Genomic DNA, 25,529 nt, shown 5'->3' with positions numbered 1-25,529 from the left:
AATCTCTCTTGCTGCAGTTAAGCCCATTACTTCTTGTCCCACCTTCAGTGGACATAGAGAGCAATTGATCACCATCCTCTAACAGCCCTTAAGATACTGGAAAACTTATTAGATCACCCCTCAGTCTTCTTCTCTCAAGATTAAACGTGCCCAGTTTTTCAACCTTTCCCCATAAGTCATGTTTTCTATACCTTTAATAATTTTTATTGCTCTCCTCTGGACTCTTTCCAAGTTGAACATATCCTTCCTAAAGTGTTGTGCCAAGAATTGGATGAAATACTCTAGTTGGGACCTCACCAGTGCCAAGCACAGCAGGACATTTACCTCCTGTGTATCACATACAACACTCCTGTTCATATTAGTCTTTTCTGCAGCTGCATTAAATTGACGACTCATTCAGTTTGTGATCCACTACAACCCCCAGATCCTTTTCAGCAGTACTAACATCTAGCCAGTTATACCCCATTTTGTATTTGTGCATTTGATTTTACCTTCCTAAGTACATTTGTCTTCATTGGATTTAATCTTGTTGAGTTCAGACCAATTCTCCAATTTGTCAAGGTAATTTTGCATGCTAATTCTGTCCTCCAAAATGCTTGCAACCCCTCCCAGCTTGGTGTCATCTGCAAATTTTATAAGCATACTCTCTAATCCATTATTCAAATGATTAGTAAAAATATTAAATAGTACCAGACACAGAACTGACCTCTGCAGGACTACAGTAGATATGCTCTCCCAACTTAAGAACATAAGAACGGCCGTACTGGGTCAGACCAAAGGTCCATCAAGCCCAGTATCCTGCCCTCTGACAGTGGCCAACGGCAAGTGCCCCAAAGGGAATGGACAGACAGGTTATCATCAAGTGATCCATGACCTGTCACCAAATCCCAGCTTCTGGCAAACAGAGGCTAGGCTCACCATTCCTGACCATTCTGGCTAATAGCCATTCATGGACCCATCTTCCATGAATCGATCTAGCTCCTTTTTGTACCCAGTTATAGTATTGGCCTTCACAACACCATCTGACAAGAAGTTCCAGAGACTGACAGTATGTTGCATGAAAAAATATTTTGTGTTTGCCTGCTACCTATTAATTTCATTTGGTGGGCCCTTGTTCTTGTATTATAAGATGTAAATAACACTTCCTTATTTTCTCTATAACACTCATGATTTTCTAGACCTCTATCATATCCCCCCTTTGTCGCCTCTTTTCCAAGCTGAAAAGTCCCAGTCTTATTAATCTCTCCTCATACGGAAGCCGTTCTATACCCCTAATAATTTTTGTTGCCCTTTTCTGAACCTTTTCCAATTCCAATATATCTTTTTTTGAGATGGAGTGACCACATCTGCACGTAGTATTCAAGGTGTGGGCATACCATGGATTTACATAGAGGCAATATGATATTTTCTGTATCATTATCTATGCCTTTCTTGATTATTCCCAACATTCTGTTTGCTTTTTTGACTGCTGCTGCCCATTGGCCTTCCTATGAGAAAGTTCCAAACACAATACAAAGAATATTTGCTTGTAAAAACACAAGCAAAAAAAGAGAAAGTTATTTACTTTTTAGAAAAATGGTTACCTAGCTTTTCATAACTGTTGTTCTTCAAGATGTGTTGCTCACGTCCATTCCATTCTCGGTGTGTGCTCACCCATGTGCCCAGTTGTTGGAGATTTTGGCCTTAGTGGTATCCACATGGCTGGCTGTGGTGCCCTCTGGAGTACTGCATTCAGGTGCCACTGGCCCTATGCCCTCTCAGTTCCTTCTTGCTGACAACTCCAACAGAGGGGCAGGAGGGCAGGTAATGGAATGGACATGAGCAACATATCTTGAGGAACAACAGTTATGAAAAGCGAGGTAACCGTTTTTCTTCTTTGAGTGCTTGCTCATGTCGATTCCATTCTAGGTGACTCACGAACAGTATCTATGGAGGTGGGCTCAGAATTCACAGCTTTGCGGCTTGCGATACTGCTCTACCAAAGCCAGCATTGTCCCAGGCCTGCTGAGTAAACACATAGTGGGACGTAAAGGTATGGACCAATGACCAGGTGGCCGCCCTACAGATGTCCTGGATAGGCACTTGGGCCAGAAAGGCTGCTGAACAGGCCTGCGCTTTAGTAGAGTGGGTGGTGACGATCACCGGGGACGGCACCTTGGCTTGATCGTAGCAGAAGCACATGCAGCCTTTCCAAGGAGAAATTCTTTGAGTGGATACAGAGTGACCTTTCATCCTGTTGGCCTCAGCGACGAATAATTGCCTCAACTTACGGAATGGCTTGGTCCTCTCAATGTAGAAGGCCAGAGCCCGCCTGACGTCCAGTAGCTGTGCTGCTCCTCCAACTTATGTGGCTTCCAAGTAAGCATAAACGTCTTGGTTTGAATGAAACTGAGATATTACCTTGGGAGGGAAGGCCAGGGGTGGTCTTAGCTGGACCTTGTCCCTGAAGGAGACTGTGCAAGGTGGCTCTGAGGTAAGCATCCAAATCTCGGATACCCGGCGGGCTGACATCACCATGATCAGGAATGCAACCTTCCAGGAGAGGAGAAGCAGCCAGCAGGAAGCTAGAGGTTTGAAGGGGGAACCCGTGAGCTGTGACAGCATCAGATTCAGGTCCCATGGAGGAACAGGATCCCTGATATCTGGGTAGAGGAACTCCAGCCCCTTAAGGAATCTGGCCATGATATCCTGAGAGAAAACCGACCTATCCTCGAGCCACGGGTGGAAGGCTGATATGGCCTCTAGATGGACCTTGATCAATGAGAGTGACAAGCCCTGGAGCATGAGATGCAGGAGGTAGCCTAGAATAAGTTGCAATGAAGCTCACTCGGGACGGACTCCCTTATCCACTCTCCAGCAGGTGGACTGCTTCTATTTGGCCAGGTAGGTCGCTCTGGGAGAGGCTTTCTACTTCCCAATGGGACTCGATGGACCTTGGCCACACTGTGCATTTAGCCACACAGCAACCAAGCTGTCAGATGTAGTGCCGCCAGGTGCAGGTTCAGGTGCAGAAGACTGTCGTGGTTCTGGAACAACAGATCTACCCTGAATGGCAGCTGGAATGGAGTCGCCACAGAGAGGTACAGCAGAGTGCTGAACCAGTGTTGGTACAGCCAGACCGGCACTATGAGGATGACCTTCACCCTGTCCTGTTTGATCTTCATGAGGACCATGGGCAGCATGGGAGGGAAGGTGTACATCAGAGCCCCCAACCACGGGAGCAGGAAGGCATCTGACAGGGATCCTCTGTCCATGCCCTGAAACAAGCAGAAAACATGACTTTTTTGTTCTGCCTGGATGTGAATAGGTCCACCTGGGTAGATCCCCACTTGTGGAAGACAGAACTGACCACCTCCGGATGAAGGGACCACTTGTGGCGAGACGAGAATGTCCTGCTGAGGCGATCTGTCCAAGAATTCTTGGCCCCTGTGTGGTGAGCAGCTACAAGATGAATGTCATGCTGCAGACAGAAGTTCCAGAGTTGGAGGACTTCTAGGCAGAGGGCAGACGACCTGGCTCTGCCCTGCCTGTTGATATAGAAAACAGTGGCCATGTTGTCCCTCAGGACCTGAACCACCATGCCATGTATGTGAGCAGAAAGGCTTCACAGGCTAGGTGAACCACCCTGAGTCCCCTGACACTGATGTGCAGGGATTGATCATAACTGGACCAATGATCTTACATACTGAGATCTCCCAGGTGGGCTCCCCATCCTAGGTCCAAAGCGTCAGAAGCAAGAGTCACCAACGATACTGGGGCTGCGAAGGGGACTCCTTCCAGCACTGACGCGGGATCTTGCCACCAGGTGAGAGACGACAGTAGGTTCTTTTCTGAGATGTGGTGTCCCTATCCCTTTTGAACTGTGGGAGTACATGCACCTGGAGAATTTTCAAAGCAGCGTCCACTGCTCCACACATACGCCCTGGTTCACCTCATGCCTTCAACCGGGAAGATAAAATGTGGGGCAGACTGACTGCCTCTACAGTTCCTTCTCCACTGCAAAATAGGGAAGATCCAAAGCAGAGGGGAAGGAGGACAGATAATGAAATACAGATGGGGACCACACTACTGTAAATAACTTTCTCTTCTTCTTCCAATGCTGGTTCCACTGTGGGTGACTGACAAACAGTACTCGAATAGGAGTAGGGTCCAAGGTCATAGACAGCAGAGCCAAATGAGGGACTGCTGTTCCAAAAGATGCATCAGCAGAGTAATCCTGTACCAAAGCATAGTGTCTAAAAAACATGTGGACTGAGCTCCAAGTACTGCCTTACAAATATCAAGAAGTGACACATCATGAAGCAATGCTTGTGCTCTTGTGGAATTGCGCTCTCACCTCAAGAGGAGGGGGAAGATCAGACACCTTATACCAGAGCAAAATACAGATATCAAAATATATTTTTACAGATGTCAAACATACAGCTAAGGGTAGCATAAAATCCCTCTTTACCCTGTAAAGCAGGGGTAGGCAACCTATGACACGTGTGCCGAAGGCGGCACGTGAGCCGATTTTCAGTGGCACTCACACTACCCAGATCCTGGCCACCAGTTCGGGGGGCTCTGCATTTTAATTTAATTTTAAATTAAGTTTTTTAAACATTTTGAAACCTTATTTACTTTACAGACAACAATAATTTAGTTATATATTATAGACTTCTAGAAAGAAACCTTCTAAAAAGGCTAAAATGTATTACCGGCACGCGAAACCTTAAATTATAGTGAATAATTGAAGACTCGGCACACCACTTCTGAAAGGTTGCCAACCCCTGCTATAAAGGGTTAATTCCTCTTTTACCTGTAAAGGGTTAAGAAGCTTAGATAACTTGGGTGATACCTGACCAAAAGGACCAATAAGAGGAGAAGATACTTTCAAATCTGTGGAGGAAGGTTTTGCTCTGTGTCTCTCAGAGCCACCCAAGAAAGCAGGCAGGGAAGTTGCATCTTCTTAAGTATATCTGAACTAAGCATCTAGTCTTGCAGAAATAGTAAATAACAGCAGAAAAGAAATGCGTTAGATTACCTTTTGTTTTAGCTTGTAAATTTTCCCTGTGCTAAGAGGGAGGTTTATCCCTGTTTTTGTAACTAAGGTTTTGCCTAGAGAGGAAATCCTCTGTGTTCTTGAGTCTTTTGTTATTTACAGAGGTGATTCTTTTACCTTTTCTTTAATTAAAATTCTTCTTTTAAGAACCTGATTGATTTGTCATTGTTCTTAAGATCGAAGGGTTTGGGACTGTGTTCACCTATACCAATTGGTGAGGATAGCCTTCCCAGGAAAGGGGGTGTAGGAGTTCGGGGGGATATTTGGGGAAGGTAGGGGTCCAAGAGGCCATCCCTAAATGCTTGTTTAAATCACTTGGTGGTGGCAGCGATACTAAGGCTAGAAAGGAATTTGTGCCTTGGGAAGTTTTTAACCTAAGCTGGTAAAAATAAACCTAGGGGGTCTTTCATGCGGGTTCCCACATCTGTACCCCAGAGTTCAGAGTGGGGACCAGGGGCTGCTAACAGGGAGATTCGCAAAGGAATTCTCGAGGTGAAGGAGGAGAAAATACAGCATCTGTGGGGTAAGTGAATGTCTGTAGTGTGTGTTTGTTTGTGTTTGGGGGTTACTTGCTGTGTGCTGAGCTTGTGTTTGTCAGTCTGTTTAGTTGTTTGAAGGACCGTGTGCTGTGGCTGGCAGTTGGAGGCTGTGAGCGTCAAAGGAAGGTTTGAAAGCTAGAAGCCTCTGGTAATTGGCTGAGCCCTAATCAGTGGGTGGGGCATTCACTCAGGCTAAGGCTTTATAAAGTTGCGCACAAGTGACCAGGGAGCTTTGCGACGGGGGCTGCTAACAGGGAGTTTCGCAAGGGAGTGTGGAAGGGGAGTGGGAAGGGAGCAGGGGTCCCTTGTCAGTTATATTTGTGCCCCTTTAGTCCCCTTAAGAGCTATAAACCAAACTACATTCAAAACTTCTTGCTTTAAACAATCCTTTCATTAACTAGGAGACAATGCAGGCAGAAGCCCAGCTGCAGAGTGGGGGCTATCCAGTTTATTGCACTGAGTGTAGCATGTATGATTAACTGCCCTGTGGGCAGGTGGTGTATGTGTGCATTCGGTGCAAGGAGCTCCTGGCCCTCAGAGACCACGTACGGACTTTGGAGGCCAGGGTGGCGGAACTGGAGGAACTAAGAGAGGCATGTTGATGAGGCTTTCTGGGACACTGTAGAAAAGTCTCACCTCTGGTCAGACAGCCCCTGTGTTGTTGAGGAGGATGAAAGGCCCAGGGAAGCAGAGCAGTCAATGGGAGCAGAGGGAAACCTTCCCATAGTTGGGACCCTCCTTCCAGATGGTGCTGGGGTTGCCTCTCGCATTGAGGTTACCTCTCTGAGGGAGGGAACTCCAGTTGCTAGGAAAAGGCAGGTATTAGTAATGGGAGATTCGATCATTAGAAACGTAGATAGTTGGGTTTGTGATGACCGGGAGAACCGTATGGTGACTTCCTTGCCTGGTGCAAAGGTTGCGGATCTCTCACGGCATCTAGACAGATTTATGTGTAGTGCTCGGGAGGAGCTGGTGGTCGTGGTACATGAAGGTACCAATGACATATGGAAGGCTAGGAGAGACGTCCTGGAGGCCAAATTTAGGCTGCTAGGGAAGAGACTGAAATCCAGGACCTCTATGGTGGCATTATCAGAAATGCTCCCAGTTCCACACTCAGGGCCAGGTAGGCAGGCAGAGCTTCAGAGTCTCAGTGCGTGGATTAGAAGACAGTGTAGAGAGGAGGGGTTTACATTCATTAGCATTCGGGAAACTTTTGGGATGGGGGGAGCCTATACAGAAGAGATGGACTCTATCTAAACCAAAATGGAACCAGACTGCTGGCACTAAACATTAAAAAGGTTGTAGAGCAGTTTTTAAACTAGGAGATGGGGGAAGCCGACTGCTGCAGAGGAGCATGTGGATCGGATAGAGACTTCTCTAAGAGGATAGTCTAATGATAGAGAATCTCCAGGTTATAGTCAGGAGCAGAGGATGGAAGAGGATAATATAAGGGCCAGATCAGATGATAAACAGTCACATAAAAAACAATCTGGCACATCAGATAAGGGCAGACAAATAAACAAGGACAAGTTTTTAAAGTGCTTGTACACAAATGCTAGAAGTCTAAATAATAAGATGGGTGAACCAGACTGCCTTGTGACAAAGGAGGATATTGATATAATAGGCATCACAGAAACCTGGTGGACTGAGAGCAATCAATGGGACACAATCATTCTGGGGTACAAAATATATCGGAAGGATAGAACAGGTCATGCGGGGGGGGGGAGAGGAAGTGGCACTATATGTGAAAGAAAATGTAGATTCAAATGAAGTAAAAATCTTAAGGGAATCCACATATTCCATAGAATCTCTATGGATAGAAATTTCATGCTCTAATAAAAATATAACATTAGGGATCTATTATCAGCCACCTGACCAGGACAGTAATAGTGATGATGAAATGCTAAGGGAAATTAGAGAGGCTATCAAAATTAAGAACTCAATAATAGTGGGGGATTTCAATTATCCCCATATTGACTGGGAACATTTCACTTCAGGACGAAATGCAGAGATAACATTTCTTGATACTTTAAATGACTGCTTCATGGAGCAGCTGGTACGGGAACCCACAAGGGGAGAGGCAACTCTAGATTTAATCATGAGTGGAGCGCAGGAGCTGGTCCAAGAGGTAACTGTAGCCGGACCGCTTGGAAATAGTGACCATAATACCATAGCATTCAACATCCCTGTGGGGGGAAAAACATCTCAACAGCCCAACACTGTGGCATTTAATTTCAAAAGGGGGAACTATGCAAAAATGAGAGGGTTAGTTAAACAGAAGTTAAAAGGAACAGTGACTAAAGTGAAATCCCTGCAAGCTGCATGGGCGCTTTTTAAAGACACCATAATAGAGGCCCAACATCAATGTATACCCCAAATTAAGAAACACAGTAAAACAACTAAAAAAGAGCCACTGTGGCTTAACAACCATGTAAAAGAAGCAGTGAGAGAAAAAGACTTCCATTAAAAAGTGGAAGTCAAATCCTAGTGAAGCAAATAGGAAGAAGCATAAACACTGCCAAATTAAGTGCAAGAGTATAATAAGAAAAGCCAAAGAGGCGTTTGAAGAACAGCTAGCCAAAAACTCCAAAGGTAATAACAAAATGTTTTTTTAAGTACATCAGAAGCAGGAAGCCTGCTAAACAACCAATAGGACCCCTTGATGATCGAGATACAAAAGGAGCGCTTAAAGGTGACAAAGTCATTGCGGAGAAACTAAATGGATTCTTTGCTTCAGTCTTCATGGCTGAGGATGTTAGGGAGATTCCCAAACCTGAGCTGGCTTTTGTAGGTGACAAATCTGAGGAACTGTCACAGATTGAAGTGTCACTAGAGGTGGTCTTGGAATTAATTGATAAACTCAACATTAACAAGTCACCGGGACCAGATGGCATTCACTCAAGAGTTCTGAAAGAACTCAAATGTGAAGTTGTGGAACTCTTAACTAAGATTCGTAACCTGTCCTTTAAATCAGCTTCGGTACCCAATGACTGGAAGTTAGCTAATGTAACACCAACATTTAAAAAGGGCTCTAGAGGTGATCCCGGCAAATACAGACTGGTAAGTCTAACATCAGTACCGGGCAAATTATTGCCCTGATATAAATCCATGGTACGCTCACATCTCAAATATTGTGTACAGATATGGTCTCCTCACCTCAAAAAAGATATACTGGCACTAGAAAAGGTTCAGAAAAAGGCAACTAAAATGATTAGGGGTTTGGAGAGGGTCCCATATGAGGAAAGATTAAAGAGGCTAGGACTCTTCAGCTTGGAAAAGAGGAGACTAAGGGGGGATATAATAGAGGTATATAAAATCATGAGTGATGTGGAAAAAGTGGATAAGGAAAAGTTATTTACTTATTCTCATAATACAAGAACTAGGGGTCACCAAATGAAATTAATAGGCAGCAGGTTTTAAAACAAATAAAAGGAAGTTCTTCTTCACGCAGTGCACAGTCAACTTGTGGAACTCCTTACCTGAGGAGGTTGTGAAGGCTAGGACTATAACAGCATTTAAAAGAGAACTGGATAAATTCCTGGAGGTTAAGTCCATAAATGGTTATTAGCCAGGATGGGCAAGGAATGGTGTCCCTAGCCTCTGTTTGTCAGAGGATGGAGATGGATGGCAGGAGAGAGATCACTTGATCATTGCCTGTTAGGTTCACTCCCCTTGGGGCACCTGGCATTGGCCACTGTTGGCAGACAGATACTGGGCTAGATGGACCTTTGGTCTGACCCGGTACAGCCGTTCTTATGGAGGAACTCTGACAACAGATAAGAAAGTCAAAGCTTTGGACACTGGAGGTTCTGACCTAGACTACAAGGCAGTGAGTCAGAAATGGAGAGGAGGTCGGTCTCCCCTGCCTTTTATCACCTTGGTCAGAAACAAGTGTGGACCAACAGACACTGCTTTCAAAATTCTCTGGCTCTGGGCACACTGAGTGCACATTTATCCACGCGAATACACGTAGGGACCAGCAACTCAAAGAAGGAGCAAATTTACATTTGGTTTTGTTTTCAACACTGCAACAAGTTCAGACATTTGGCTAGTAAAAGAGGATACAAACAGAAATGTGGCCCTTTGCCATTCCTCTGTAGGTCTAAAATAATAATGTATAGTATTAACTCTTAAGTAGCTATTAAAAGAAATCTAGACTAGGATAGAATGAACAAGCAAGTGAAGCTCAAACTCTTACAGATTTTCATATTCTTAGGGCTTGTCTACACAATGCATTAGCGCACTCCAGATAGGGTTTAAATTCTAGCACAGACCAGCATGTTGCACACTAACTATCCATGTGGTCTCTGGTAGTTCGGACTACAAGTTCCCTTATGCACACTGGCTTAGTACCATGACTATGTCAATGTGCAGTTCCTTCAAAACTGCACTACCTCTTTCAACTGCATAAAGTTTACACCTCTTGTCCTTGTCTCAAGGGCTTTCACAACTATGCTCCTCTGCTAGTTTTTCTGTTCCTGTGTCATATTGAATGCCTGCCCTGCCACAGACCTGCCCACCCAAAAGAAGTTTGGGTTGTAACTCTGGAGTAAAGTAGTTTCTCATTAATAAACCCATGCAACTGGAAGTTCCCACAACCCCAAAACACACATCCTGAAGTCCTTGTTATTTCTGTCCTCTGTCTCAAAGCCATAGAGCTTGCATAAATAGTTATGACCATCTAGTCCTTTTTTTGTATTAGAAATGCTAAATATGCAACATAGCAATGTATTAAGCCTCTTGTAATGATTGCAGAAAAAGAAAACAACCCTCAGATAAATAAAATGTATATTGTACAAAGCTTCAGCGTTTTCATTCTTAAAATCTACAGCACACAATCCCCTAATACCATATGTATCCCCTGCTATGAAGAAGAGATTCTTCCCAACATAATCCAGCACAACATAGCTGTTGCCTTCCACATCATGCAAGCCCCTCAGAAATTGCAGATGCTTCCTCTGCAACAGGCAGACCTAGTCAGTACAAAGCTCAGCTGCCAAAGACTCCCCCTTGCTCCAATGACATTTCTGGTTTGCAAGATACAGAGCTGAATGAGGAGGAAAAAGGTGTGTATAAATGACCTCACAGACTCTTGCACTCAGTGACTTCAGATTCTTGGAACTACCTATTTCACCCACCAAGGGATAAGAAGTCTAAGGGATTATGAAACCTTAACAACCACATCTACATAGATGGGCCAGATGGCTATAAAAACACAAACCCAAGAACAAAAGAAAATATATTATATTGTCAGGGGAAGGTTCTTGCCCTTCCCCAATCACTACAGTGCCTTCATGTATACCTCACACCTAAAACATTGGTATTCTGTTGGTGAAAAAACTCCTCACCCCAGTCTCTATTACATTTGGGGGCGAGGAGCCAGTCAAATCATCATTGTGGAGAAATGTTGGAGGAACTCTGGATGTTGTCTACACTACGGGATTATTCCGATTTAACATAAACCTTTTTTTTAAAACACATTGTATAAAGTCAAATGCACGCGGCAACACTAAGCACAGTAATTTGGTGGTATGTGTCCATGTACCGAGGCTAGCGTCGATTTCTGGAGCGTTGCACTGTGGGTAGCTATCCCGTAGCTATCCCATAGTTCCCGCAGTCTCCCCTGCCCACTGGAATTCTGGGTTGAGATCCCAGTGCCTGATGGGGCAAAAAAAACATTGTTGCTGGTGCTTCTGGGTACAGCCTCACCCCTCCCTTCATGAAAGCAGCGGCAGACAACTGTTCCACCCCTTTTTTTCTGGGTGAACTGTGCAGACGCCATACCAAGGTAAGCATGGACCCTGCTGAGCTCAAGACAGCAGTCATGGACGTTTTAAAGACCTCGCGCATTCTCGTGCAGTCTATGCTGAACTGGGACCTGCAAAGCAAGGCGAGGAGGCGGCGGCTACGGCAGAGCGGCAATGAGAGTGATGAGGACATGGACACAGAATTCTCTCAAACTGCGGGCCCCGGCGCGTTGGAGATCCTGATGGTAATGAGGCAGGTTCTAGCCATGGAACACTGATTTTGGGCCTGAGAAACAAGCACAGACTGGTGGGACCACATAGTGTGGCAGGTGTGGGACGATTCCCAGTGGCTGGGAACTTTCGCATGCGTAAGGGCACTTTCATGGAACTTTGTGACTTGCTTGCCCCTGCCCTGAAACGCCAGAATACCAAGATGAGAGCAGCCCTCACAGTTGAGAAGCGAGTGGCAATAGCCCTCTGGGAGTTTGCAATGCCAGACAGCTACTGGTCAACCGGGAATCAATTTGGAGTGGGAAAATCTACTGTGGGGGCTGCTGTTATGAAAGATTGTGACTCTGGGAAATGTGCAGGTCATAGTGGATGGCTTTGCTGCAATGGGATTCCCTAACTGTGGTGAGGCGATAGATGGAACCCATATCCCTATCTTGGCACTGGAGTACCAGGGCACCCAGTACATAAACCGCAAGGGGTACTTTTCAATGGTGCTGCAAGCACTGGTGGATCATAAGGGACGTTTCACTAATATCCACGTGGGATGGCCAGGAAGGGTTCATGACGCTCGCATCTTCAGGAACACTACTCTGTTTCAACGGCTGCAGCAAGGGAATTATTTCCCAGACCAGAAAACAACAGTTGAGGACATTGAAATGTCTGTAGTTATCCTGGGGGATCCAGCCTACCCCTTGATGCCATGGCTCATGAAGCCATACACAGGCAGCCTGGACAGTAGTCAGGAGCTGTTCAACTACAGGCTGAGCAAGTGCAGAATGGTGGTAGAATGTGCATTTGGCCGTTTAAAGGCGCGCTGGTGCACATTACTGACTTGCTCAGACCTCAGCCAAACCAATGTCCTCATTGTTATTGCTGCTTGCTGTGTGCTCCACAATCTCTGTGAGAGTAAGGGAGAGACCTTTATGGTGGGGTGGGAGGCTGAGGCGAATCATCTGGCCGCTGATTACGCGTAGCCAGACACCAGGGCGATTAGAAGAGCACACCAGGAAGCGGTGCGCGTTAGAGAAGCTTTGAAAATCAGTTTCATCACTGGCCAGGGTACAGTGTGACTGTTGTGTTTGTTTCTCCTTGATGAAACCCACCACTCCTTGATTGACTCATTCCCTGTAAGCCACCTCCCCCCGACTTCGAACACAGTTTGCTTTCTAAGGAAATAAAGTCACTATTGTTTAAAAATCATGTATTCTTCATTAATTAATTATAAAAAGAGGGAGAGAACTGACAATGTAGCCTGGGTGGGGTTTGGGAGGAGGATAGGAGGGAACGAAAAGGCCACTAAAAAAATTTCATAATAATGACAGCCTTTTGCTTGGGCTATCCACTGGGGTGGAGTGAGCGGGTACAAGGAGCCTCCCCCCACGCGTTCTTACTTGTCTGGTTGGTGAGGAGGCTAAGGAACATGGTGAGGGGGGAGGGTGGTTATACAGGGGCTGCAGCGGCACTCTAAGATTCTGCTGCCGTTCCTGAAGCTACACCATACGCCGGAGCATGTCAGTCTGATCGCACAGCAGCCCCAGCGTTGCATCCTGCCATCGCTGATCTTCCTGCCGCCACCTCTCATCTCGAGCATCTCTCCTCACCTCACATTCGTCTCTCCTGTCCTCATGGTCACTGACATCTTTCCTGTACTTTGATACCATGTCCTTAGACTCATTCAGATGAGCTCTTTCATCGTGAGTCACTTCAATGATTTTCGAGAACATTTCGTCTCGCGTCTTTTTTTTCCGCCACCTTATCTGAGATAGCCTTCGGGATGGAGAAAGGAGGCTTGAAAAATTTGCAGCTGCATGACGGAGGGAAAAAAGGGAGAGAAGTATTTAAAAAGATACATGTTACAGAACAATGCTTATACTCTTTCACAGTGAACAATACTATTCACCTTACATAGCACATGTGATTTCACTACAAGGTCGCATTTTGCACCTTAATATTGAGTGCCTGTGGCTCTGGTGTTAGAGATCTCACAGACGCTGATCTGGGCAGCAGAATTCAGCTTGCATGGTAAGCCATTGTCTTTCGTCTTCTGCAGCCTTCATATACCCAGCACCCTCCTTTCCCAAATAGCAAGCAAAGCCCGTTGAGTGCTGCTTCTTTCCTGTTAACGTGCAGCAGCAGAAACCACCCCCCCAATCCAATTATCTGGGATGATCGCTTTACCCGCCCCCCACCGCGCGGTTGGTATCATGGAAGATCACTGCTAAACACCCCCTTCCCCCTCCACTGCGTGGCTGGTAGCAGGGAAGATCCCTGCTAACCAAACGCAAAAAAGCTCAGCGCCAATCACGCCCCCCTTCCCTCTGCTTGGCTAAATGCAAGGAAGAATTTCTTTTAAGCCACAGGCAAACAGCCCAGTAGGAATGGACATCTCTGTCCCCTTAATTAAATTCCTGAATTTCAACCAGGTTACCATGAACGATATCACTCTCCTGAGGACAACACAGCGAGATAAAGGATGTTGCTTGAATGCCAGCAATCACCGGGACCATACGCAGCTAGGCTTTGTCATGCAATGATACCAGATTACTTGCTACATGCATGGTGTGGTCAAGTGTCCTACCATGGAGGACGGAATAAGGCTGCCCTGCCCAGAAACCTTCTGCAAAGGCTTTTGGAGTACCTCCAGGAGAGCTTCACGGAGATGTCCCTGGAGGATTTCCACTCCATCCCCAGACATGTTAACAGACTTTTCCAGTAACTTTACTGGCCGCGAATGCATCCCAAGTCCTCAGGGCAAATTAATCATTAAAAAATGCTTGCTTTTAAACCATGTTTTATATTTACCAAAAGGTACACTCACCAGAGGTCCCTTCCATGGCTTCCTTGTCTGGGATAGTGGCTTGGGAGGGCTGGGAGGGTAATTCCGTCAGGGTGAGAAAAAGCTCCTGGCTGTTGGGGAGAACAGAGTGCTGTGTGCTCTCTGCAAGCTCGTCCTCCTCTTCCTCCTCCTCATTATCCCCGTCTGCAGAATCCTCAGCCATGGCTAAGATTACCCCCACCTCGAAATCCACGGACAGGGGGGGCGGACTCCCCCAGAATTGCATGCAGCTCAACGTAGAAGCGGCATGTTTTCGGCCCTGCCCCCGACCTTCCGTTTGCTTCTCTGGTTTTCTGGTAGACTTGTCTGAGCTCCTTAACTTTCACACAGCAGTGTACTGAGTCCCTGGTGTGGCCTCTCTGCATCATGGCCTTGGAAATTTTTTCAAATGTTTTTTCATTTCGTCTTTTGGAACGGAGTTCTGTTAGCACGGAATCCTCTCCCCATATAGCGATCAGATCCAGTACCTCCCATGCAGTCCATGCTGGAGCTCTTTTTTGATTCTCTGGAGACTGCATTGTTACTTGTGCTGATGAGCTCTGCGTGGTCACCTGTGCTGGTGAGCTCTCCATGCTGGCCAAACAGGAAATGAAATTCAGAAGTTCACGGGGCTTTTCCTGTCTACCTGGCCAGCGCATCCGAGTTCAGACGGCTTTCCAGAGCGGTCACAATGGTGCACTGTAGGATACTGCCTGGAGGCCAATACCATCGAATTGCAGCCACACTAACCCTAATCCGATATGGCAATACCGATTTCAGCGCTACTCCCCTGGTCAGGGAGGAGTACATAAATCGGTTTTAAGAGCCCTTTATATCGATATAAAGGGCTTTGTTGTGTGGACGGGTGCAGGGTTAAATCGGATTAACGCTGCTAAATTTGGTATAAACGCGTAGTGTAGACCAGGCCTCTGTCTCTTCTCTCTCATTACACCTTCTACTAACAGGGTAAGTGGGTTATCTTAGCCTTGTTCTCTCTCTCTGACTGAAATGGAGCCAAGAAGAACCCAATGAAGTTATTTATACAACAACCTCTCTTTAAAATTGTTCACAATTGACATTTGCATTCCCATAGTGGGGCACCCAGAGGTTCACTAGTTATGCGCTCCCCCTCTGCCATAGGGTTGCCAACTTTCTACTCGCAAACACTGAACACCCTTGTCCAGCCCCCTACCCCGCCCCTCCTCCAAGGCCCCGCTCCCATTCACTCCATTCCCCCCTCCCCCCCGGTCACTCACTCTCCTCACTCTCATTCATTTTCACCAGGTTGGCTCAGAGGGTTGGGGTGCAAGAGGGGTGAGGGCTCCGGCTGGGGGTGTAGGCTCTGGAGTGGGCCCAGAAATGAGGAGTTCAGGGTGCGAGAGGGGGTTCCGGGCTGAGGCAGTGGGTTGAAGTGCGCAGGAGTGAGGGCTCTGGGGTGGGACCGGGATGAGGGGTGTGAAGTATAGATTTTAAGTGATTATAAGTCAAAGCAGAACAAGTCAGATTTGGTTAAATGAAATAAAAGCAAAATGCATTCTAAGCCGATCTTAACATTTTCAGTGCCCTTACAAACTTAGATGCTTCTCACCACAGGCTGGCTGGTTGCCCTTCAGCCAGGCTCTCCCCTTTGATTGGCCTTTCAGTCGCATGATAGTGGTGTCTGTAGATGGAGGTGGAAGAGAGAGAGCATGGCAAATGTGTCTCCCTTTTAATCAAGTTCTTTCTTCCCTCTTGGTTTTGCCCTCCCACCTTCAGAGTCACGTGGGCATTACCTCATCGTAGTCCCAAACTGAGCATGGGAAGAGTGGGTGACTCACTCAAGAGTCCAACAGATCCTTTGTTGCTGCCTAGGCCACTGTCCTTTGTTCCTGTGAGGCTGGGCTGGGTTTGTCCCATACATTCCCTGATGAAGTGTGAACTGCCCCTCTGCTCCTGGAGAGTTTTGCTCAGGCTTTTTTTCAGCCATGGGGACACATTTTCTGCCTCATAATTATATATATGAAAATGCAACCTATAACATTACTAAAACAACAATGCTCAGTGCAGCATGAGCCTTTCAAAGACACCCCATGACAAACTTTGCATTGGATACCACACAAACATATTATAAGGATGAACATGGGGGTGCAAGGTGTCCCCCCGAGGTACAGAGTATCACAACTCCCTCCTCTTACACTTGAAAAATCTTCCAAAAGACCAACAGCTATATACAGCAATCCGATGTAATATAGTCATAGTTGCCCCTTTTTGAGGTAGAGGCTAACTATGGAGTACATGATGCACCATTCCACAGGTGCTAAAATGGAGATATTTCTCTCTACAGAATAAGGTGTAGGCTCTGTTGAGGCACAGCCCAGGAAACTCACAGACATTCCAAGCTGCTATGGAGTCTCAATTTACTGTCTGAAAGACAACAAAACATATGCTTCAAGGGGGCGCTGTTTTCTGAAGCAGAAACTCAGCTCTGCTACAGAGAGGCAGCCAAACCACACTGGTTACATATAATTAAGCTCTGCAACAGAAAGGAGGTCAGCAAAACAAAGGAATTTTTAAAGAATAAAGCCAAAAAGAAAGATTTCATTGGATGACATGGAGGTTGACACAACATGCAAGATAATAGCAAAATGAAAGCTTCAGTTTTTGCAACATAAAATGCCATGAGGGGGTCAGTCTTCTGGAAACATTTCTCCTAAAATCACATGGATTAATCTCATTGGGAATTCCTCCCTCCTTCCTTATCACTGAATTTCTGGTCTATGTGAACATACAATATAGAGCATCCAAAATGACTTAACAGATCTTTAACAACTAAGCTGCTTCTCCTCACACTGATCACTGTGCTATCTGTCTCTTTTGTGTCTGCCTTTAGCAACAGAAGCAGAGACAAGAGCTGCATGAGAGTCAGAAACAATCCTGCATTTTAGAAATATTATCAGAACAAAGAAAACTCGGAAGGCTGAGTATCATGCTGCCTGGAGCAGCTCATAGCCAAGAGTACCAACTTCAGGGCAGACTGTCAAAAGCAGGGTAGACACCCCAAATTGGTGGTATGTTCCATAATTAGATTACACCAACCCAGTAACAAATGTGAATTCCTATCTCACTGTACCAGTCTTACCATGGAGTCAAAGACAGTCCCTTGGGCTCTCCAGTCTATCTTGCCACAGGCAAGCTAGATTTAGTGATAAAAGATCACTTACACCAAAAATCACAAAATATTCAGGTTGCTCCCAGTCCCAAGAGACCAGACACTTACCCCAGATCAATCTGTCTTTGAGATGAGATCTAAGGTACAATGCCTACAGCCAAATTTGTAATAAATTAACTAAAGGTTTATTAAATAAGAAAAAGAAGAAAGAGTTATTTACAGGCTAAAGCAGGCAAGCATATATATGCAAATGAGTTTAAGTCTGTGATTCAAAAAGTGACAGATGTAGTAATCTGTCAACACCGAACATCTTTTTAGGGCTTAACCCAGGACAACCCTAGTGATCTCTGCTTTTTGTTTCTTAGCTCCTGCCCTCGTGAGATTCCAAACAGCAAAGAGAAGAAAAATCTTCATGCTAGTAATTTTTATTTCCCTCTTCCAGCATTCAATGGGATGGCACAAGGCCTTCTGCACGTACTTCTCCATGGGTGGACGGGGCAATCAACAAAGCTTGTGTCCTACCATGGCCTTCTTAATATTTGATAGTCTTCTTGGATGGGTAGCGGGAGTGACTCTTCCTGTCTGAGTTCACAATTTCAGAGCAGGCATTTTTACAATCGTAAAACAAACTTTATCGCACGGAACATAGACATTACAAGTGAGATTAATGTATGAGGCAATTGACAAGCATTTCACAGAATCTAAACACTAAATACATTCTTATAAGACTAATACCTATTTTGAACAAAACTAACATACAGGTGAACTGGTTTTGTTTCCAGCTACGAGTTGTCAGTTCTTAGCTACTGTCTACAGCCTTGGCCAGAGCTGGCACTTTGTTTACCAACATTACACTGAGATCAGCAAGAGATTCTTAGCTTGAATTCCAGTAAGATGAAAGCTAAAAGTGTTACGGTTAGCAGCACAAGAAAAATATTACACTCTTATATTACAGGCAGTTACATTAAGGTTGCCTAACTGTCAAAGCAAAATTTTAAGCATTCAGGCTGAAATTTTCCATACTGGGCATCTGACTTAGGTTGAATTTTTTAATTTCAGCTAAAACAAGTCAGCTATTTTTGAGAACCAGATTAGATTAGGGAAACATATGTTGTCCAGCCCATGTCAAAATAAAAAAAATCAAATAAAAAAAAATCACAGCCATGTTGCTGAGAAGCTCTAGCACTTCGAACCTTTGCAAGACAGACTTGAAATTTTGAAGTGGGGTTGCTCTGATATAAGAGATGTGCCCTTTGTTGTCCCTGTGAAAATTCACCCAAATTCAGGCAATTTATGAGCTTCTGAGCAATCACAGTTTATACACGATCAGTAGAGTCTTCAGAGTTTGGCAGCTACATTCTTTGAAGATTCAGAGAGGCATGTGATCATGTAACTGGAGACTGTATCATAAAACTGCATACATGCAAGAGGGTAAATTAAAATTTCCTATGCAATCTTAATTCTGGCATTTCCTAACATTTAAACCCCTAGATACACAGAAAATTTTCACCTTTTGAACTCAAGTACTTCAGTGACAGGGACATTATGAATACCGAGTGTGCTAGATAAGAGATGCCGTTCTGCAGAATATCAATGGTGCACATGCTGCAACTCAGAGCTACTGCTATATAGAAAATAAACTTGGCAACATAAAGTATTTTTCTAATGAACAGATGTAAAAGTAACAAATATATACTTTCCTATAACATGCCTACACACATGGTTCTTACCTGAAGAGGTTTTATACTCTGAAACACATTGATGTTGCCAAAAGCTAATGGCAGATCGCTCTCTGTTCTGCAGCCGATTTAACCTCTCTGCTAGCCCTCCCCTGCAGAGAATAAAGAAATGCTCAATTAAGCCAAAAATTAGTATTCAGTTTTGCCAAGTAACAAGTCATAAGCCAGATGAAATATTTATTCTGTGACCCTCAGAGACAGAGACATACTGTAAAATTACACTCTACAGAGTTGCTCAGACAATTCAGATTGGGCTACAATCCCAATAAAATGTGAGTTTAGTACAATAAACAAGACACAGAAATGTTCATCATCCTGGTATTCAAAATTTCAAGTCCCTCAGTCCACCACCAATATGATTTTAAGGAAGTAATTCCATTCTCCCTCTGCACTTCCACTTTTTTTTTTAAATTAGAAAACAGATACAAATATAGGACAATTTTGAAAAGGTCCACATCTGTCAAGAGCAATGCCCCACCAAGAATGTCACCTTATCCATAACTTCCACCTGGGGTTCACTTTACAGCCACTTTTTCAAAATTGCTTGCCCGTTGGCAACGAATGATTGCAAAAATATTCTTTTACCCACACTTTACCCCAGGATTCATTTCACAAGCTGGATCAAGTGTGCATTTCAGTGGCCTGAAAACTGTCCATACAGAAATTAATTCAACATTCTCAAGGTCAAAGGAACAGTGGCATCTGAAACATACATACTTAAGGTAATTTCAAAGCAATTCCTATACATTTGATACTGACCCCAAAGGGGTCAGTTTTCTAGTTTAAGAACAAATAGACTAGTGCAGGGGTTCTCAAACTGGGGGTTGGGACCCCTCAGAGGGTCATGAGGTTATTACATGGGGGGCCACGAGCTGTCAACCTCCACCTCAAACCCCGCTTTGCCTCCAGCATTTATAATGTGTTAAAGTGTTTTTAATTTATAAGGGAGAGGGGGGTGTTGCACTCAGAGACTTGTTATGTGAAAGGGATCATGTAGTGGGGTAGACACTCACTCCTGCCCTTAAAGCCACCCCTGAGAGAGGGTTTAGAGAAAAACTGGGCTGATTGGGAGGCAGCCTCAGCTGGAGGACACGCCCCAAACAGACCCAGCTGGCCCTATAAGGGTCAGGGCAGCCAGGAGTTCAGAAGGCTCTCTCTGTTCTGAGAGGAAGCAGGGCGTGGCAGAAAAGGTACTGGGAGTGAGGCAGAACGGGGGAAAGGCCAGAGAAGCTCCTGGCTGGCAACTCCCCAGGCTGCAAGGCCTGGTTTAAGGCCTAAAAGGGTACTGAGTGGTAGAGGAAGACAGCAGGTCCAAATCCCATTGCCTGTGATGAGTGGCTTATACTGCAGTCTGTCCCAGGGAGTGGGGCTAGATGGTGACTGGCAGTAGCCCAGACTGAGGTGAGGTTGGGTTAGTAGGTGGGGGTTCCCCTGGGTGGGGAGACCCAGAACCTGAACGTGTGGGGGTACTGCCTGGGGGACAGAACCCTGAGATTAAGGGGCACTGGGGTCCAGGAGGGACATGGGGGCCAAGCAACAGCGGGACACTGGCCTGCAGAGGGCACTTCAGAGGGCTGGTGAGCTAATTCCCATGGACGACCAGCAGAAGGAGCTGCTGGGTGAGTCTGTGCCCACTTACAGGTCACCAGTAAAAAAACTTTGAGAGCCACTGGACTAGTGTGTATGAAGCTGCCTTAGGACTATTGTGGGACTATTTGGGCATTTTTCTTCACCTCTAACTTAAGCGTTTTCATATTTATCCATCTGAGAATAAGATCATCTGAAAAAATCATTTATGCAGGGCTACTCTGGAATAAAGCTGGGCGGCCAAATAAGGAGTGCACAACGTTAGTCCCCAGTTATCTAGTAATTCTTTAAATGACAAAATCTCTCTGAAGATTCCAGAGAGAGAGACAGGCAACCAAAGTGACAGCAATTCACCTCCTCGTAGACTTCTCCACTTTCTTCCATCAGCAAATTCCCCTTTACCAAACTCTGGACAGATTATTACAGCTCCACAGTGGCTAAACACTAAGCTTGACATCTATCATATCTCAGAACCTGTTCTTTTGTTAACTTAATCTGCAATGTAGGAAGACTAGTCCAGTTCTCTGTGTATACAGACGTAAGTTTTTTAATGCCTAAGAGAAGATGACTTCTTTAAAATTTTAACTTTAAAAAGAAAATTCATCTTATAAACAGATTCTACTGGTTTTGATAAATGTTGGTTAATTCTGATTTTTTCAATTGAAGTTTTTCCTTGAAAAAAAATTGTAATCTACCTCAGCAATTTCCTTTTCTTTGCAGAATCTTCTGGAGTCCTTGAGGTCTTATCTAATTGTTTCTTAGGTGTCTGCAGAAAGGCCTGTGCCGATTTTAGCCAGTCACTTGCAGATCTGCCTGTCGCCTGTGCCAGATCTGCTTCAGAACTCGATTGTAGCTTTTTGCTAAATCCAAAATTAGAAGACTCTGTGTCCCCCTGGCCTTCTTCCAGGTTTTCACTCTCAGATGAATATTCAGAAATTTCTGTAGAAACTGTCTGGACATATGAAAAGAAGAACAAACATAGAGCATCAAGTCTGAACATACACTGACAGAAGAGTATGCCTGATTTATTTTTTGGATGTAGGTTTGTCAAATTAGGGAAAATAGTTGACTCCAACAATCTAAAGATCTCTTTACTGACTATCCGACTATATTGAAATACTGAGTTAAGTCAGCTTTGTTCCCTTGGGACTCCTCATTTCCAGCTCAGAGAATAGACTGGATTCCTTTAAGTAATGTTTTTATAAACTGCTATACAAAATCTCATGGCAGAGGATGTTATGGAACATTAAGGCCTGTAACCTTCTACTAAAGCTGACTCATGGGCCTTGTCTACATTGAGGTTTTCCTCAAATTCGACCATCACTGCTCGGGGGTGTCAAGTTGTATAGGCCCGTGGTGCTGGGGCTTCAGCAAATTCAGGGCCCGGGGGGCCCAGCTCCACCAGTGCTTAGGGTCAGGTCTCTCCCCCGGCCCCACCTGCCGTCTCCATGGCCTCTCCCGGCCCTGCCTGCCCTGGGCAGCTGCCTCCTGCAGCTCCGCGCTGTGCTCCCTTGCCGGCCGCTGCCATGGTCCGCTACAAGGGAGTGGTGCTGGGGCAGGCTGAGGCGGCTGCTGCACCTGCGGACGGAGGGTGGAGGGCAGGGGAGGAGGCACATGGCAGCCCCCCGTCCCTCGGCAGGCAACTCCAAGTTGACTCCAGGGGCTTATCTTGGCTGGACCTCCTGAGCAGCAGCTGGGGGCGGGGACTTAGGTTAGTGTCATGCCGAGGAGGGGCCCCACTTCCCCTCCCCCGCCAGAGCTTGCTGCTGCCAGCAGGGAGAGGGCTGGGGGGAGTCATCCTCTCTGGTCCCCTGTCCAACATGCTTGCTGCTCCCCAAAGCCTCTTCCCCAGCCCAGCCACATGCCCCACCCCCCCATCCTGTGTCCCAGCCCAGAGACTGCACCCAGCACAAAACCCCCTTCCAGAGCCCGCACCCAGCATCCCAAACCCCCTCCTGCACTCCTTAATGCTCACCGTCCCAGCCCAGATCCCATACCCAGCACCCAAATTCCCTCCCAGAGCCCACACCCCTCCCACACCCAAACTCTCCCCCAGAGCCTGCACCCCAAACCCCCTCGTGTACCCCAGCCCCTGTCCCAGCCCAGACTCTGCACCCAGCACCCAAACTCCCTCCTAGACCTTGAACCCTTCCTGCATCCCAACCCCCTGCCCCAGCCCAGAGCCTGCACCCAGCACCCAAACTTCATTCTCGAGCCTGCACCCCTCCCACACTCAAACTCCCTCACTAAGCCTTAGGCAGATGTGGGGGCAGGGCAGGACTTGGACAGGTTCTGGGCACCACCAAAAAACTATACAAATCTGCTGCCTCTATCAATGCTCTAAGATGGGTTCCATGACACCATAGTAAAATTGCTGGGGGCTAGTGCCAGTGGAGCCATAATAGTACTGTTGCAACACTGGGACAGTTTGATAAAAGAACTCCTCAGTGTATACAAGATACATGACTCAGAATTATCTTTGCAATTATCAGCCTGTTTGGCTCTTTGAAAGTAGTATCCTCACTTTACAGAAGGGGAACTGAAAAACAGAGAGCGTGTAAGTGACTTGCTCAAGGTCAAATTTTCATCAGTTAACAGCGCCCTTGACCACAGAATCTCTTTTCCCCCATGGAGCCAGCAAGGCAGACAAAATCTCTAATGAAGACTTTAAATCACTGGTGCCATCATAACTGAGGTTAATGCCTCCTCTCAAGAAGCTAGCAGTGTCATCTGTCAATAATTAATCTAATTATTTGCAACAAAACATTGTGTTTAACTGTGTATTTTTTAAAAAGTTCTCTAAATTTTTCTCCAACACAAGATTAGTGTAAATTATGAGATGTGTGGTAAGTGTTCAAAGAACACCCGAATGCTTTCAAAAAGGAGTTGGAAGGACTTTTAAAAATTACTCAGAGAGGAAAAGAATGGCAAAAAATGTATTTAGCCCCCCTTCCCCTAAAAAAGTGGGCTAATATTAAACACAACGGCTATCAACATTGTTAAAATACAAACAGTGGTTTTTTGGGGTGCGTGGGTTTTTTAAGGACAACCCTTTCCTCCTAGAAATGCAACCAGAAATAAAAAGGTTTCACACAGTAATAAATTAGTATGCCAGTTCTTCATTTTTAGATAACCCTTGGATATATTCTTTTGCTTTTGGAGACATTTGAGTTTACTGAGATAAATGACTAAAATATCCATCACATCGAAAACAAAAAAAGGGCTGCACACATGAAGTAGTTTGTGCACATAGATTCCAAATGAGGAAAGCAATTAAACATGTTCTTAACTCTAAGGATGTGCTTAAGACCCATTGAATTTAATGGGAGTTAAACATACGCTTAAGTGTATTCCACTGAATCAAGGCAATATTTTTGTTGGAATTTATTACTATATACATATTAAAACTATTAATTTCCCAAGAAGTCCTATCTTGTGTGTGTTTGGTTTTGTTTTGTTTTGTTTTTGGAGAGTAAGCAAGAAGAGTACTAACATGTATTGTCACTGAAAGCCAGAAAAGTTTTAGTCTCTTGGCCTCCTTATTCTTGGGGAGTGGAACTAGAATGCCCTTGCTTGTCTCTCTCGTTGGCCACTGAAACAAACAACTAATGACACTGGGGGCGGGGTGTGTGTGTGTATATAAATATTCAAACACCTTGGCAGGGACGAAACACTTTTTCTCAGCCCTCTTGGAAGTGAGCAGGCTTGAGGACAGGGCTTACCAGAGGGCTTTGGTAATCTTTAGGACCCATTCGTGCACTGGGAGTGCGTGAAGCGGTGGATGTAGAGAGCACATTAAACGAACTGTCTGATTGCTCCACCATCTCTTCCACCTCTAGGCCTAAGTTAATGTCCACACTTCGGAGCAGGGCTTAGTGCTCCTTAAAGTTGTCTGGTGGGCTAGAGTGAATGGGCTCCGCCACAGCCTCATCTGGAGAGGATGAGTATAACTGAACCACTGGGGAAGGACCTGGGGCATCATTCCCCAAGTGGAGAGGGGGCCTTAGGGTAGGCATCAGTCCCTCTACTTTGCACACCAGCCCAGTGCCATTTGGTGATTGTCCAGTGCAGCGACCAACAATTGGTGAGACAGGGGCATTAGCATAACCAGCACACCCTAGGCATTCCAGTAAGGCCATTGTGCTGGCCATGCTACCAGGACGGTATTGCTGAGCTGGACGCAGCCTCAGGAGCCCAGTCACGACAGTGCTGTCTCAGAGAAGGGCTGAACTCCCTCTACGTGCCAGAGGAATCCTCATCCGGTGACCATGGCAGGGCCGTCGCCACCTGAATCTTGCAGCTAACCATCGACATGGTGACAGGTGCCTCGAGTAGGCAGACCAGGAGTAGGGGGAGCGGCACTATGTTGGGGAGAGTCCCCATGGTCTAGGTGACAGCGATCATCGGCATGCAGAGGGTCGGCATGAGGATGACTGGTGCCGACCATATGATGACCAGCACTTCTCTCTGGGCAAGTCTTGACACAAAGACAGATACTGGGAGCATGGTGCTGGCAATCTGTTGTGGCAAACTGGTGACCTGGGCTGATGCGGAGACCAGAAGTGTGAGGAGAAAAAGCTCTGCCTTGGCTTCGGAGATCAGAAGCATTCACTTCCCTTCTGGGAGGTTTTCATGGCTGGCCTGCCCTTGTAGGAAGCCTTTGCCAGGTCCAGTGCCGCATGCAT

At 45.8% G+C, this 25,529-nt stretch overlaps 1 protein-coding gene across 3 annotated transcripts in view; it reads right to left on the bottom strand.

Annotated features, from left to right (window-relative positions):
* SPIDR (scaffold protein involved in DNA repair) overlaps window positions 1-25,529 on the bottom strand; it is a 322,336-nt gene that overhangs the window by 191,901 nt on the left and 104,906 nt on the right. For all 3 annotated transcript variants that reach the window (XM_050941943.1, XM_050941945.1, XM_050941946.1), the window contains 2 exons: window positions 21,540-21,796; window positions 19,249-19,349 (listed from right to left, as the gene is read on the bottom strand). In XM_050941943.1, coding sequence (XP_050797900.1) covers window positions 19,249-19,349; window positions 21,540-21,796 — 358 coding nt within the window. The remainder of the gene's footprint in view (window positions 1-19,248; window positions 19,350-21,539; window positions 21,797-25,529) is intronic.

The sequence above is a fragment of the Gopherus flavomarginatus genome, chromosome 2 (assembly GCF_025201925.1).
Source record: "Gopherus flavomarginatus isolate rGopFla2 chromosome 2, rGopFla2.mat.asm, whole genome shotgun sequence".
Taxonomy (NCBI): Eukaryota; Metazoa; Chordata; order Testudines; family Testudinidae; genus Gopherus; species Gopherus flavomarginatus.
The sequence above is the reverse complement of the archived record's forward strand: the minus strand, read 5'-3'. Positions and strand labels throughout refer to the sequence as shown.